The sequence below is a fragment of the Bactrocera tryoni genome, chromosome 2 (genome assembly GCF_016617805.1).
Source record: "Bactrocera tryoni isolate S06 chromosome 2, CSIRO_BtryS06_freeze2, whole genome shotgun sequence".
Taxonomy (NCBI): domain Eukaryota; kingdom Metazoa; phylum Arthropoda; class Insecta; order Diptera; family Tephritidae; genus Bactrocera; species Bactrocera tryoni.
In genome coordinates this window covers 75,379,134-75,395,271 of record NC_052500.1, presented here as the reverse complement: position 1 = coordinate 75,395,271, position 16,138 = coordinate 75,379,134, and the positions used below count along the sequence as shown (strand labels likewise).

Genomic DNA, 16,138 nt, shown 5'->3' with positions numbered 1-16,138 from the left:
ATTGCCGGCATCCACTTAGCAATATGCCGTTCACAGCCACTGGCCAGCGCTGATGCTCATCTACATGCATATGCGATCTTGTTTGTCAGTGCAAACAAAAATATTATTTATGTGAAAATTTTCGAAATCCGTTTGGAATTTAAAACACTGTGCTGCAAGTGATTACTATTGAATTTTTTTGAAAATAATAAGGCGGCGTTCAGTGTTCACTAGTGTATTGAAATTTCAAGAGTGAGTTATATTTTGTTGTTGTTATATATCACCTTATCATTCACAAACACGGCGGACTACATAAGGAGCGCGAAAATGGATACCGTTTACGGCACAAAGAAATATTTTCAGAGCCTCTCGGGCGCCAGTGATATCTATCGTACGCCGGCGGGTCGCGCTGTGGTGAGTATATTCAGTTTAAATTGGTTAATTTTGGTTTATCTGTTAATTTATGGATGAGGGATAATATTTAAGATCAAAAACAGAAGCATCAGGAAAATTATAAATATTCTATAAAATGAGAATAAATATTAATAAACTAAAAAAAAAACAAAAATAAACACACAAAAATCTAAAAAAATTAAAAATTAAATTTATAAAATGTAGTCCTTATACGTTTTCTAAGATGAGAACAAAAATTAAGAAACATGAAATTAAAAAATAATAATAATAACAAAACAAAAAAACAAAAAGAAATAAAAAAAAAAATTAAAAAATAAATAATAATAAAATTAAATATTCATACATTTTCTGAAATGAGAACAAAAATTAAGAAATTAAAAATTTAAAAAAATAATTAAAGAAAAAAATAATAATTAATAAACTAAAAAATTAAGAAAATATGGCACTTATAAATTTTGTAAAATGAGGACAAAAATTAAGAAACACGTAATTAAAAAATAATAATAACAACAGAAATAAATAAAAAATAAACTAAAACAATTCCAAAAAAAAATAAAATAAAATTCAGTATTTGTACATTTTGTGAAATGAGAATAAAAACTAAAAAAAAGCAATAACAATAAATAAAATTCGTTTTTGTGAATACTAAGTTCTATACATTTTATTTATAATTTTTTAGTTTATTAATTTTTGTTTTTTGATAATAAAATTTTTTACATTTAAATTTTCTAATTTTTATTCTTTCATAGAAATATGGTTATTTCCATAGCTGAATAAACACTTTAATACCGTCAAAAATTATTAGTTTGTTAATTTAGTTAATTTTTTAATTATTTTAATGTTTTCAATTTCCTCCAAATTTTTAATTTATTTTTTAGGTATTCAAAAATTTTACTATTGGTATAAAGAATAAAAATATTAAAAAAAAAAATGAAAAATGAAAAAAAATAATTCAATTTTGATATTTTTACATGTTATAATTGTTGAAATTTTTTTTTTAATTATAATTATTTTTATTTTTCTCTATTCCTAAATTACAAAAATAAATTTTTTCAAATATAATTATATTTTATTGAAAATTTTCTAACTCAAAGCTGAGTGAAAAAATGTAATTCTGTGAAAAATAAAAAAACATTAACAAGGGTTAAGAATAAAAATATTGAAACAATAAAATTGATTTAAAACATTAAAAATTCTACATTATATATAAAAAAATTTAAATATGAAAGTAAAAAAAAATTAATTAAAATATTTGCACATATTCTAATTGTTTAAATTTTTTTGCTTTTACTTTTTTATTTTCACATTTTTATTTCTAAAATACAAAATTTTTTTTAGAATTTTTTAGAATAAAAAATTTTGCTAATTATTGTTATAATTATATTTTATTAAACATTTTCAAAAACCAAAGTTCGATGAAGAACTTAAACTCTGCGTAAATTTAAAAAAAATTAACAAGGATTAAGAATAACATAAAAATAATATATAAAAGTAATTTAAATTTGTTTAAAAAATCAATCATTTAATTAAAGTAAATTAATTTAAAAAAAATTAAAAATTAAATAAAAAAAATTAATTCAATTCAAATGTTTCTACAAATTCCAAATGTTTAAAATTGTTTTTAGATTTTTTAATTATATTTATTTTTATATCTTTTTTTTCTAAATTACAAAAATTAAATGTTTTTGAATTCGAATGTTGGTAAATTAATATTTTTTAAATTATTATTAGAACAAAAATTTAATGAAGAATTGAATTGTGTTGAAAAATTATAAAATATGAAAGCGAAAAGAGGTATAAACCTGCTTTCCCCTCCTTTAACTCACTTCTTCCCATTTCAGAGAAGGACTATGTAACTTCGTCTCATTTTGTTACTCTCTCCACATTTACTGCCATAAAATCTTATAGTAGGCTCATAAGCGATATCCTACTAAATATATTAGCACTATATGCAATTCTACTCGCCGCCTTTAATGCTCCCGGAGCCAAATAATGTGTTAACTTCTTACTCAATAAATAAATTTAGTGCACTTTCCGCCAGCAGCTTATTTATATTTAGTTCCCGTATAAAATTGACCTCACGCCAATCGTAGCACACTTGTTTAATAGCTCACGACTGCTTAGCAGATCAATAACTCGCACTTTCCTTTTATTATCCACACTGTAGCAGGCAACAACTACAGTGCAATGCATATATATACAAATGTATGTATATATATGTATGTATTTATATTTCTGCACTCACTCCAACGCCACTCACTCGCACTAAATAATAGTTCCGGAGTGTTTGCTTCGCTCTGTTCTATGCTCACACCACTTCCTACCCTATCGGGCTGTGCTGCTGGTGCGCCGTGCGCCGTAAGTGCCAATAAAAGTCAATCTTAACACTTTTCCGATAACCACTTAAGCATTTCACATATTTCACCAACACTCCAGCAAGTGTATAAATCAGCTAATAAAGGCGTTTGTCGAGCGTAAGAGTGAAATAATGGCGCAAGCAAAAAACCCAGTAATGCCAGTAATAGTTTTAGAAGCCACCCCTTTGGAAAGGGTGCTAAACTATTTTATATCGAAAGCTTTTATTAAACAAAAGTAAGCGGAATAATGGTTTGGCTCGTAAAAATTTTGTTGCTTTATACAATTGAGGCGTTTTTGGTGTTTTTGTTTATAGGCAGCGAAGGCGTCACTAGGTATGAGTAACCACATGCGGGCATATGTTGAGTAGTTTAAAAAGATATTGTAATATTTTCAGGACCAATTTGAGAAAAGGGTTTAATAGATCATACGAATACTAATACTTTATCATAGTACATATTTCATATTTTTTCTTTTTTCCATTTTTTCTTTTCTTTATATAAAATATATGCATTTATAAACAATAGCAATCCAGGCCGATTTCAGAAAGGGTTTTTTCAGGCTGTTCCGCTCAAATTTTTTTTATTATATATTTTGCTCAGTTTAAAGTTCGATGTAGACTCTATTTTTTAATATATTTAATTTGGATACTGAGAGCACTTTCCGATCACCATTTTGTATTTTTACTTCCGTTTTCTGTTTTTATTTTATTTTTGAAGCATCAAAAAATTTGGATTTCTCTAACTTTTCCGGTTAAATTTAGAGTCACGAAGCAACATTAATACTTACATATATTGGGTATTCGCAAAAATCCTTTTGTATTTCAAATAAAACTTCAATTGATTTTTTTTTGTATTTATAGTAAACTTTATCTAATAAACTTTTTATCATTTTGGTTGACTACTTTTTCACTTATTTCCGCTAAAGACATTATTCCATCAGTGTAAAACTTTTCTGGTTTTTCCGCGAAAAACTGCTGCAAGTAATTTTCGCAGGATTCTCTTGAAGCCAACTTTAATCCATTAAGGGAGATCTGCATTGACCTTAAATAGTAGGCCGATGGTGCAAGCTCAGGACTACATATATGGTGGATGCATCAAAACTTTCCAGCCAAGCTCTCCCAGTTTTTGTCGAGTCATCAATGATATGTGTGGACTAGCGTTGTCTTGAAAGAAGACGAAGCCCTTTCTGTTGATCTGTTCTGGCCGTTTTTTTCGATTGCCTGTGTCAATCTCATCAGTTGTTGTCAGTAAAATATAGAATCAATCGTTCGACCAGACTGATCCAGCTCATAGTGGATGATTCCTTTTCATTCCCACCAAACACTCAGCATAACCTTTCAGGGCATCAATCCTGGCCTCGCGACTATTTGTTGAGCTTCAGCACGCTTGGACCTTGATGATCTCTTTCGCACATTATTGTCGTATTTGATCCACTTTCGTTCGATTTCGGTTCGTTTCAGCAAAAATTCGCAGATTTTAATTCGGTCCATTAAATTTTTCAGAGACAACCCAAACTTTTTCCAAAATTTCATCGACTTTTTCTACGATATGTCCATCAGAGCAAGGTGCATCTTTCACATCGAAATTCCCAGCACGGAAGGGAGCGAATCTTTGCTGTGCTACACGAACTGATGCAGCATCGTCTCCGTAAACTTCACAAATTCCATTGGTGGCTTGCGTGGCATTATTCTCCTTTTTATACAAAACTTTCAAAATATAACGAGTTTCTTCATTATTTTCACTCATTTGTAACTTTTTTCAATTTCCCCAAATTTATTTTTTTTTTGGTTAAATGAAGCTTATGATCTCACCTTGCCAACACTATATGGTATAACTTAATGTGATTGATAGCACTGGAGATTTACGACTGCAACGGCTTCTATTGATAAAACGAAAAGACTTTTTCGACTACACAATATAGAGAATTTTTTAATCAACAAAGCTAACAAAAGCGATGCAGTAATTAAGCATAACAAGGGTAAAACTATGGAAATTGCCTTGCAGTGTGCTACGGCTAGTTGAATAGCTCATTATCTGGCATATTTATACACACAATCAAAGCTAATTTTATTAGCGCAGTAAAAAAAAATTCTTTCCGTTATTTTATTCAAGTATGAAAGCAGATGCGATGATGACTGAGCGGCAATTAGGGCTTAATTAAGAGGTAATGTGCACTTATAAGTCAAAAGAACGGTTTTCGTTGTAATTTTTTTGAAGAATCATTTAATAAAATAAATAGACAAAAATATACACAATTACAAAATTTAATGTACTTCAATATTCAGCGTTTCATTTTGAAACATATTGAATTCCTTTGTTCCCCTAGTCGAGCTCCTGGAGGACCTCCGATAAATAGGTGTCTGGCGGTGAGGCAGAATTTTCAGCTTGAAATTACTTCTAGTCCAAAGATAAAATATTTTTTAATTCACAAACGTAGTTTAAAGCTAATTTCATGTCGAGCGAATTTTAGAAATAAGATATCAATGCGCCTTAAAGTATGCTATGCATTTAAAGATACGCTCTCCCGCATTGTTTACGTACTCAAAGCAAGTAAAGACAAGAGTTGGAGTAAATGTTAAAATACAAATAATATTTATTAAGAAATTTTCAAATAACAACAACAACAAAAATATGATTTTCTTATAAACACCACAAACAACTAAAGAAATGCAATAGCAAACGAGCAACAAACGAAAATATAAAACAACAAATGTTATCAAAACAGCATGTGGGCATTGAAACAGCAACAAAAACAAAAAAAAATGCTTACAGATAATCATATAAGATCACAACAAGCCAACATACAGCTTTATTTGCATGCAGCGAGAGGCAAGCAAGAGTATGCAGAAGCAACAAAAATAAAAAACAACAAAGAAAAAGAATACAAAAAACAGCAACAACAAAAATAGCAAAAACATATTTAAAAAGCAAGCCAACAGCAAGCAACAAGAAAATTAAGAAATGAAGTTGAAGTTGAAGATGTTGCACAGCTTGCGTCCGTGCAACATGCGCTAGCTGCTGCTGCAGTTGAAGCGGCAAAATGTGGAAAAAGTCAAAAAGCCAGCAAATGTCACACAGCCGAGCACAGCACAAGTCGACGGCAGCAACCCGCACGTCGCCAGCTCTTATCGGGAGCGTACTTAGTATGCGCATGTTGCACAGCTTCAGCACATTGTTTGCTTTATCTGCAGGCGACTTCCGGCACACACATATACATATACGTACATATGTATAACGTTACTTATATACTTGCTTGTGTGCCCCGCTCCGGTTAATGTTGCAGTTGCATGTGGCGCCTTTTCAATTTTCATTCAAGTTGCACAAGTAAATCTTGCGTTGTTGTGGTTATTGTTGCTGCTGCTGCTGCGCATAATTTGCATATGAATGTAGAGCGAGTTCATATTGTAGTTACTGCTGTCACTGGTAGCTGCTGGTTATGTGACATTGATGTTGCCACTCCACTGTTGCAACGCAAGTTTTACTTACAACAAATGCGCTTTTGTTGTTATTGTTATTTTTGTTGTTGTTGTTGTTACTCACATTTCGCTTTCTGATTATTATTATTATTGTTATCATTTTGCCTGTGTCTGTGTTGCATGCTGCATTTCTGCTCCAGTTGTTGTTGTTGTGCTTGCACTACTGCCACTTCATGAGTTTGTTGCATCGGAAACCACTTATGTGGCAGACGCTTTGTATGGACTTCCGCTGCTGATGTCTTTACTTGCAACGCTACGCTGCATATACATATATAAATGTACGCATGTTGCATGCAACACAGTTGCCTTTTATATAGTGTGACATTTTGACGTTGCCAGTGTTGCATAGGTTGCACTTGTTGTTGGCGCTGCGCTTTTAATGCTGCCGAAACCCGGCACAAAGGCACGCACACAACCTCACACACAAACTCACTTACACATACAATGTACGCGGAATTTACAAAACATTTTGCATGCTTGATTTCTCGTTCCCAAGAAGTTATATGGCAACAGCGGCGCTTAAACGCTTATACAATGTGACACATGGAGAGCAGAGGAAAGAAGAAGAAGAAGACGAAGGGGAAGAACAAGAAGCTGCAGCAGCAGGCCAAAAAGCGCGACACAATAGAAAAAGGATGGGTTGTGCCGCACAGCCAAGCGTTGGCGTTAACGATTATTTGAAAGAATTGAAAGTTAATATTGTTGTTGTTGTTGTGTGTTGGTAGCTCTTTGTTTGCCCGCACTTTTGTTGTTTGTACAACAATGCTGCGCCGATAAGTAAAGTATGTGTTTGAAAATAAATTGAAAAGCCAATGTGGCAACGCCCACGCTTGCTATGAATAACATTAAGCAACTGCTGCGTTGTTGCCACAAAGTGTTGCATACATACTTTACTTTGTAATGTGTTGTAAAGGCGCGCTCAATGGTGTATTGAAAGTAAATGACAAACTGATAAGCAAATGATAGCGCGCTGAAAACGAGGTTAGGGTGAAGAAGGGCGACAGGGTTGCATGGAAATAGAACTTAAGTTAAGAAAAGTTCAGAATTAAGGAAAGCAAGCAATTTTTCACTGAAAGTAGGAAGTTAAAAATCAAAAAAAAAATATTTTGTATTTATGAAAGAGGTGTTAGAAGCATAGTTGCCATATTTTTGAAACTATAGCAATTTTTTTACAACAACACCAAATTCTTGTATTTTGTACATATGAACGAATATTTAGAGGCCTAGTTGCCAATTTTTTTACAACAACAACTACATTTTTTTGAAAATTTCAGTATTTGAGAATTATTTGCTAAGGAATTCTGGGAATAAAAGAATTCTAAGAACATTTTTACCAATTAACGCCCTAAATTAAAGTTAAATTTTCAGCTATTTTCATTGAAAATCCGTAAAAAAAATATAATTTTGTGTGCTTTAGAGGATTAAAATGTTTTTAAAACGATGCGCTATAAAGAATCACTACAGACGCTTTTAGCAAAAATATCTCTAAAAAAAAAAATATTACTGAAACTCTAAAGATTGTTGAAACTATAATTTCGCCTGAGTGTATGCAACAAATCTCAAAAGTTTAGGTGAAAGCACAAAGAATGAAAGTTTAACTGTAAAAAAATTAATTTCGCGCTCTGTGAATATAAGTATATTCTAAACAAAACTAATTTCTAATACTTTTTATTGAATATCTGTAAAAATATATTATGTGCTCTTTAGAGGGTTAAAGTATTCCAGCGAATTATGGTCCATAAAAATTTTCTAAGAATTTATCTAGAAAGGATGCCACTACACAATATCTTAGACGCTACAGACAGCTTAAAATTAATTTTCGCCTAAACGTATGCAACAAATCGCAAAAAATTGATTAAAGCACATTCAGCATAAAATTTGTATTTATTAATAAAAGTTTAACAATATCATAAATTGCTACCGCTACAAAGTAAGCGAAACATTATAGATAGAAAACAAAAATTATTTCGCCTAAATGTATACAACAAATCTCAACAAACCGTTGAAAGTACTACTAAAATTGATTTAATTTTTTCATAAGTAGCAATAACTCGCTCGAGTGTATATGGAGATATTCCCTTAACATATTTGTTCAACAATGTGCTCAATAAAATTTTAATTTTCAAACACTTTGCAATGAAGGTCCGTTCAAAAAAAATGTCGGAGGTCGTTGGAGAGTTAATTTATTTTCAGTAAACGTGCATTATCAAATATGTTAGGAATAAACTCAGAAAAAATATTTTTAAGAAACTCTACACAGAGTGAAGACATATACAATGCCTAAATTTATGCAATAAACCTCAAAAACTTTGGTTTAAGGACATTCAGAAGTTCAGATTCCTTTAAAAAAAACAAAAATTAACAAGTGACTAACTTATGAATGCTCTAAATTAAAGTGAATTTTCCAAACCTTTTCGTTGGAAGCTCCTAAAAGATACATTTATGTGATCATTAGAGGGCTCGCGTCTTCTTGTGAGCCATATGTGCCTTAAACATACATAAGCTTTGTGCTAAGTAAACATTTTCCAAAAATTAATTAGAAACTCTATAGATAGAACGCCTAAATGTATGCAACAAACCTCGAAATCATCGATTTAAGCACATTGATCCACTCAGATTGCCTTCAAAAGTATTTCCTAACAAGTAGTTAACATATTAACGCTCCAAATTGAAGTTAATTTTTCAAACTTTTTCAAGGAATGTGTTTAATAAATACATTTCTGACTTCACATTTCATTAGAGGGTTAACATCCTATGGAGAGTTTTGTGCCATAAAAAAATATATGGATTGTACTACGTCAATATATTCAAGAAATCCATTGGAAACTCTATAGGCAGCAAAAAAAATTTTTCGCCTAAATGTATGCAGCAAACTTCAAAATCATCGGTTTTGAGAACATTCAAAAATTGAATGAAAATATTGCTTTTAAAAACAATTTTAACAAGTAATTAATCTATTAATGCGCTAAAGTAAAGTAAATTTTCCAACCCTTTTCGTTGAAAGTTTTTAAAAAATACATTTCTGGGATCATTAGGAGGCTAAGGTGTACTAAAGAACTAAGTGCCATAAAAATACGTAAGGATTGTATTAAGTAAACATTTTACAAAAAATATATTGAAACTCAATAGACTGCTAAAATAGGTTTTTCGCCTAAATGTATGCAACAAATTTCAAAAAAAATTATAAAAGTAATACAGCACCTCACATCTTCTTTAAAAACACCTTTTATAACAAGAAAATACAACTTCGAATTTATATATGTATGTAAGGCAGTTTTAAATTAATATTTATTTTCGAACATCTTGCATTAAAAGACTGTATAAAAACAGTTTTAGCAGTCTTTGTAAGGTTAACATATCCTGAAAAATAGGTGTCAAAAAAATTCAATAGGAAGCCAGTCAGAAAACATTTTGCTTAAAACCGTACGAAACTCTGATGGTAGGAAAATCAATTGTTTGCCTAGATGTAAGCTACAAATTATCAAAACTATGAATAAAACCGCATTCTTTCACTTCAAAATTAAAGATTTAAGAAAACTATTTTTTTGAGAGCATACTGAGTAGTCGCACCATATTTTAACACAATAATGCCTGAAAAAACTTAAATTGCAATCCCTTTTCATTAATAGTTTAAATAAAATAGGTTTTTGAAGTTTTAAGAGGGTTAGTATATTTTAAAAAATTTAAAAAAAAATTCTACTCAGAAAATATTTTTCTAAAAACTGTGTTGAATTCTATGGACAGCAAGAACACATATAACGCGTAAATATGTGGTAAAATCGCATTCTGCAAATCAAATCTTTTTCAAAAAATTTTTTTCTCTACAAATCATGTGAAATATAGATAGTACACCAATTTTTTTTTTTTTTAACTTGAAAGTGAGCTAAAAATATTAATCAAAGCGCATTACGCAACTCACTTTGAGTTCAAAAAACAAAAAAAAAAACAAAAACAAAATAGTTTCTAAGAGAATAAGCTTTGAATATATGTATGTATATAGGGCAGCGCATATCCTATATCTTTTGCACCCTAAATTGCAACACTGCACCATCATTAGCTTTACGAGTAAAAGTGCACTCAAGTAACTACAGCAGCATGTCTAATTAACTGGCGGCCAAACAGGAGAAACTGCTAAAGTACACTGTAAGGGATTACACTACTAAAGGTAGTGCAAGCTAAGGAAGCGCTTAAAGGAAATACCAAGAGCAGAAGACAAGATTAAGAGATAAGATAGTAAGAGAGGCAAATAAAAATGAAATTACTTGTAAAGGAAGTGCGCTACACACACATACTTTTATATAGGTTTACACAAGCAAATACCATTAACCTGCAAAAGCAAGCCCTTGCATGAAAACTTTTCGCCAGCCAACAACATTACATATATTTTTCACCTCATTATGATATGTTGGTGCACTCACCCACTAAATAATAAATAAACAAGTACTATAGTACATTACAGCTTTTGGCTTTTCACTATGCATATGTGTAGGGGTAAGGATATGTGTGGCAACGCCAATTCACAGCAGCTGAAGCAAAAATTAACTCTCATCCCTGCGTTCTCGGTTTGAATGGCTTTTGCTGCCAGTATTTTGGCTACTTGACACAAGGGCTAGCACACTCTATATTATATATGTCTATATTACATATGCATATATATGTAAGTAAGTCAAATCTATAAACTTTTTATATTTTTTATGTAAGCTTGCTTTCTCAGACAACACACAGAGCATTGGTGCTGAGGAGTAAAATGACGATAAGCTTATGTATGAGGTTTTTTGTGGTTGCTGTCAGTAGATATAAAATAAGCCAGAAAAGAATATGCAAGCAGTGGCGTAGCCTACAAGTTTCATGAGGTGGTTTGAACAAAAGTGAATTTTCACAACATATCTTTGATATTATGTATATAAAATTTAGGAACTAGAAGCCACGCAAATTCGAAGACAGCCCCCTTCGCCCCCCCTTAACTACGCCACTGTAAGCAAATAAAATACAAATTTATTTAAAAGATGTTTGCTTGGCCCTTGTTTGAAGAAGAAAAGAAAGAATACAGGAGACTGAACGAATGAAGTACAAGAAGCTCTTCACTCAACGCTTATGCGTATTTGGCAGTAGTAAGAATGTAGCAACGTCCTAATTTAGTTTAAAGAACTAGCTTTGGATCTATAAACCTTCCGGAAGTTTGTCAAAAACTAAAACTTGTACGGCTGCAAAGCGCAGAGCGGAATGTAAGAGGTCTTCTTCTATTGCAAAAAATCAACTTCATACTCCCGGCCTATGAGCCAAATTCGGTTTTCCATTCAACTTAGTTCCCTGCTAGGATTATTGCGACCCTCCAACTTTTCGATACCATTTTTGTAGTACGACTTGTGCCTTGCCTCAAAATAGGCTTCAGTTTGAGCGATTACCTCTTCATTAAACGAAAATTTCTCCCCAGTATTAATTTGGAGTCTGGGAACATAAAATAGTCGCTGGGGGCCATATATGAAGAATCCGGAAGCAATTCGAAGGTCAATTCATGGACTTCGGCGTCGTTTTCACTGACTTGTGAGGTACGGTTCAATGTTTTGGTGAAACAGCACTTTCATATTTTTCAGATGCGGCTGTGTTTTGGCAATTTCGTTCTTCAAACGGCTCAATAACGCTATGAAATAGTCGCTGTTGATAGTTCTTCCTTTTTTAAGGTAATCAATGAAAATTTTTCCATGCGCATCCCAAAATACAGACGCCAAAATCTTGCCAGCCGACTATTACGTTTTTCCACTCTTTGGAACGGGTTCTTCGTGCGCAGTCCACTTAAGTGACTGTCGATTGGGGTTTGAAGTAAAATGATGCTGCCTTGTCATATATCGACGTCGTTCGTTGGTGACAACTTCTCCTGGGCGTCTATTGCGTTCACCGTCTTCGCTGCCCATTTCAACACGTCTACACTTAGCATACCAATCTTTGATGGTTGACTTTCTTAGAGCAGGGTCCTCAAACTCGTTCAAAATTATATAATTTACTAAGTAATAATTCGTCAGCTATAAAATTTATATACGCTCTTTTTTAAGGTTACGGAAGATTAACTAAAAGTCATATGAATTTAAATCTAGTGTTGCGATCTATGTAGCCAGGGGACTTTTCAATATACCAGGTATGTCAATTACCCCGAGCTGTACAGAAGATGACTATTTGAAATCATCAATCCACTTTCTGAGTTGTCCATCTTTTGACAGACGGAGTTTTAAAAATCTCGAAAACATCTTAAGCAAATTTAGCGAAATAACGGGGACTGTTATTAGCTGTTTCACCACATTTTCGGTAGGCTGTAAACAGTTCACCGATCCTTAAGTGTCTGATGAATTCTGCATTACCTTTGAGACGGGACTTAGTTTTACGATCTAACCTAACGCAAACCTCAGTTCAGTTTGTACAATTTAACAGTTTTCGATTTCTTTTTGTAGTGCCAATGAACTCGTTTGTTGGTGTATGGGTGATATAGATCTAATCCAAACAAGGTTTACTGAAACTGCTGTCGTTGATATTGTACCGCTGAGATGCAGCTCGAGATAAGTAATATTTATATTGCAAAGAAACTCAGTTTTCATTCTGAGTTATCCATACAAGTTGCTACACGTTATTTTAACTGTTATTGTAACCGATAAAAAATTAGTTGGAGAGTATACCTAATGTCATTATTCTCGATGAAAGTCTTCAATGAGTTCAATCTCAAAACTACTAGATTATTTGTAGTAGCCATCATTTTCTTCTGTGTTGGAAAGGTGAAATTTGGATTATTCGTATTAATCTTCTCATATAATGGATATTTCATGGCATATGTATGTCTAGAGAAAATTACTCTGATCCTTCTGGGTTTTTTACTGCAAGTAACCTATATTCTCATCTACGAATCGCTAAGCGACATTATTTGATATTTTCATAAAAGAGTACAAAATAGTTGTTAACACCATAGGTAATGACGTCACAATTTCTGTCAACAAACTAAGAAAATTCGAAGTACTATTTGAGAGTCCGGGCTTCCGAACTTCAACTACTACTACAGCAATTGTGTACTAAAGTATAGAACTCGAACAACTCAGAACTCAATGTATGGATTTCGATATAACACTTTTTATTATAAAGAAATTGCAAATAATAATTACAATTAAAAAGCAAACTAAATTAATATCATTATCAATTCACGTTGTCATTAAAAGGAATAGCTTCAAACAAACAATTTTTTATTCTTTTCATTGGAAGCGGGTTTTTGACGTGGCGGGTCCCAAGCCCAGGGACGAGATGGTTGGCCTTCTCACTTTAGTACGCTTTCAAACGGATGTTCTGTGAATACCCTGACTACACTTGGTTTAAGCCCGGAAGTCGCGAGCTTCTGAAGTCATATGTAAAAGAATCGTTTCTGGCCACTGTTAAGTGAATGACACTCAGGGAACTTTCCTCATCCTCCAAACGAACGAAAGGTTAAGCAGTCCAAAAATCACCAACATTTGCGCGTCTAAAAAATGCCATTTTAAAGTTGCATCAGCCAAGTACAAACAGTTGAACTTGTGAAACACTTCAAGCCGTAAGCATCAGCAACACTTAAGCGGCTCAACATGTCGCGCCTTCATTTGCACCTGGATTAGTGAAAGAGTGTGGAAAAGCGCAATGAAATGTACTTGAGAAAATTAAAAAATATTTCTATAAAGCAAAAATATGCAGACGTCAGCGAGTGACACGTGAAAATATTGCCAGCAGCACCGCAAGCATACATAATACTTTGCAGACTTCGCGTTAGTAAATACGACCAGACAAAAGCTCATTCATAAATTCATGAATAAAATAACTGAGTGAGGATAGTCATTGGCTTACTCATTGCACAAAAGCCACTGGAAGGCATTGCTTCCATACACTTATAGTATAACTATGAATGTGAGTAGCTTTATGCTTTTCTTCCTTGTGTCTCTATAATTCTTTTAAAATCGTACGCGAATTTGCGAATATTAAATAATGTGACAGCATTGGTTAAATAGCACGAATGCGAAGAACGAAGTGCAATAGCAATGAATTGGCGTTAAAAAAAGAAAGTCAACAAAAGGCAGGCGACTTCACCGATTTTCTGCATCGAGAATGTGACATTCCGTTGCCGTTGGCTGTCGCAGTTCCTCAACCGTTTCCGTAGACGAGTACGTTTCCTGCGGCTGTCTGCTAGCGTGCTGTTGTAGTTTTGCACGTCACGGTACTCGCTGTTGATGCTCCGCTTTTGCGCGACCTAGCCTGTTCACCCGGCTATTCAGGGGCGGCAGTTTCTATGACGAACACCGCCAGCTTCTGACAGAACTCAGCTGCGCGCTCAAAGCCTGACATCGCCGACATTAGTAGCTCCTTTTACCGTTATTTGTTGGTGAAAAATATGAAAGCAGCAAGAAATAGCGAAAATAAAAATTGCAGCGCTGGATAAAAGTGACGGACAAAGTGGGTGCCGCACACACACATTCCATCTAAAAATATGCAGACGTCGGGTATATGCAATTTTGATGCCCCAACTAACGGTCTTCTATTGGCAATTTTTTGATGTTTAAGCTGGCAGCTGTCGGAAGAATTAAAAATAAATAAAAGTGGCAAATAAAAGCAATTGACAAAAAGTTGTAGTTTGCCAACTTTCTTTCCTGGTAGTCGTTTTAGACGTGTTATTTTACTTGCTTTGGTGGGAAAAAACTTTGTTGGCGCAAAAGAGGGACCAGCACAGCGTCGATTAGGATTAGAGTTCGTGCAAACTCTTTTCAAAAAAGAGTTAAAGGATTACAAGCAGATGGCAGTTGAACGAAGTTTTAATTTTTGTATTGAAATTAATACGTATTTAAATTATTTATGGTCGACAGGGTGCTATGAGGGAGTATAATGAAATGAGAAAACGAATGTTAGAAGAGAGAAGGAGAAATATAGGGTTTGCAAATTAGAAGAATTTATTCAAAACTGGTGACAGGTGAAGAATTTTGTTAAAACCGCTTAGCAACTAATGAGTTAAGAAAAAGAAAGAGACAGACGGATGTAGCTATATATAAGAATAAATTTGTTGAGAGGAGCAGAGACAGATATATCTATATGGATTTATTCTACATAAAGACAGAAAAAGATATAGAAATATTTAAAAATAGACAGTTATTTACATATACTTATCTAATGAGAATTATATTCAAAGAGTAAGAGAGCAACAGATAAAATACTATGGAAAGAGAGACAGATATACGATTATGTATACATATAACTATGCAATAAGACCTTTTGGAAAAAGTGAAAATTGCAAAAAAGAGAGAGATGGAAAGAGATGAACAAGAAAAGGTGCGAATTTGCGCAAGAGAGAGAGAGAAAGAGATGGATATATTGAGAGCAATGTTAAGAAAAAAGGAGCTTGGAAGTCACTAATGATTTTTGACGCCACTTTTACAGATCAACTATTATATGGTATAGTCAACATTTCGATAAGAGAAGTTACTACATTTTCCTTATAAAATCTGAAAATGCACAATACTATTACTCAAAGTAGTGCCCATTTGTGGCTATATAATTTGTTGTATCTTCTCCTCATCTCCGAACGTCTAAGAATGGATCAAGCCAATTTTTGATACTATAATTTGATGCGAACCTCATTTCAGTGAGTGCGTTCTGCATCGACCGGTACGAAATGGTAATGAGAAGAGAAGAGGTCTGTGATATGAGGCTGGTGAGGTAAAATTTTTTAGCCGCCGATTCCCAAATAGTTTTTAACCATTTTTGCTGCTTGAGGTCGAGCGTTGTTATAACGGAAAAATATTGCCTGGTGCATTCTCGTGAATTTCGGTAGTCTCTCGGCAATCACACGATTTCATTTGATGAGTTCGTCTTGATCATTAATGGTTTCATCTGGTTTTAGAAACTCACAATACAGCTCACCCG

The 16,138-nt window shown here is 33.1% G+C and overlaps 1 protein-coding gene across 1 annotated transcript in view; it reads left to right on the top strand.

The window, feature by feature from the left end:
• The first annotated feature begins 306 nt into the window (after positions 1 to 306).
• The window catches only part of LOC120769404 (mucin-5AC), a 54,727-nt gene continuing 38,895 nt past the window's right edge, over positions 307 to 16,138 (top strand). Inside the window, exon 1 of the mRNA XM_040096382.1 lies at positions 307 to 393. Within this exon, the coding sequence (XP_039952316.1) occupies positions 307 to 393 (87 nt within the window). The remainder of the gene's footprint in view (positions 394 to 16,138) is intronic.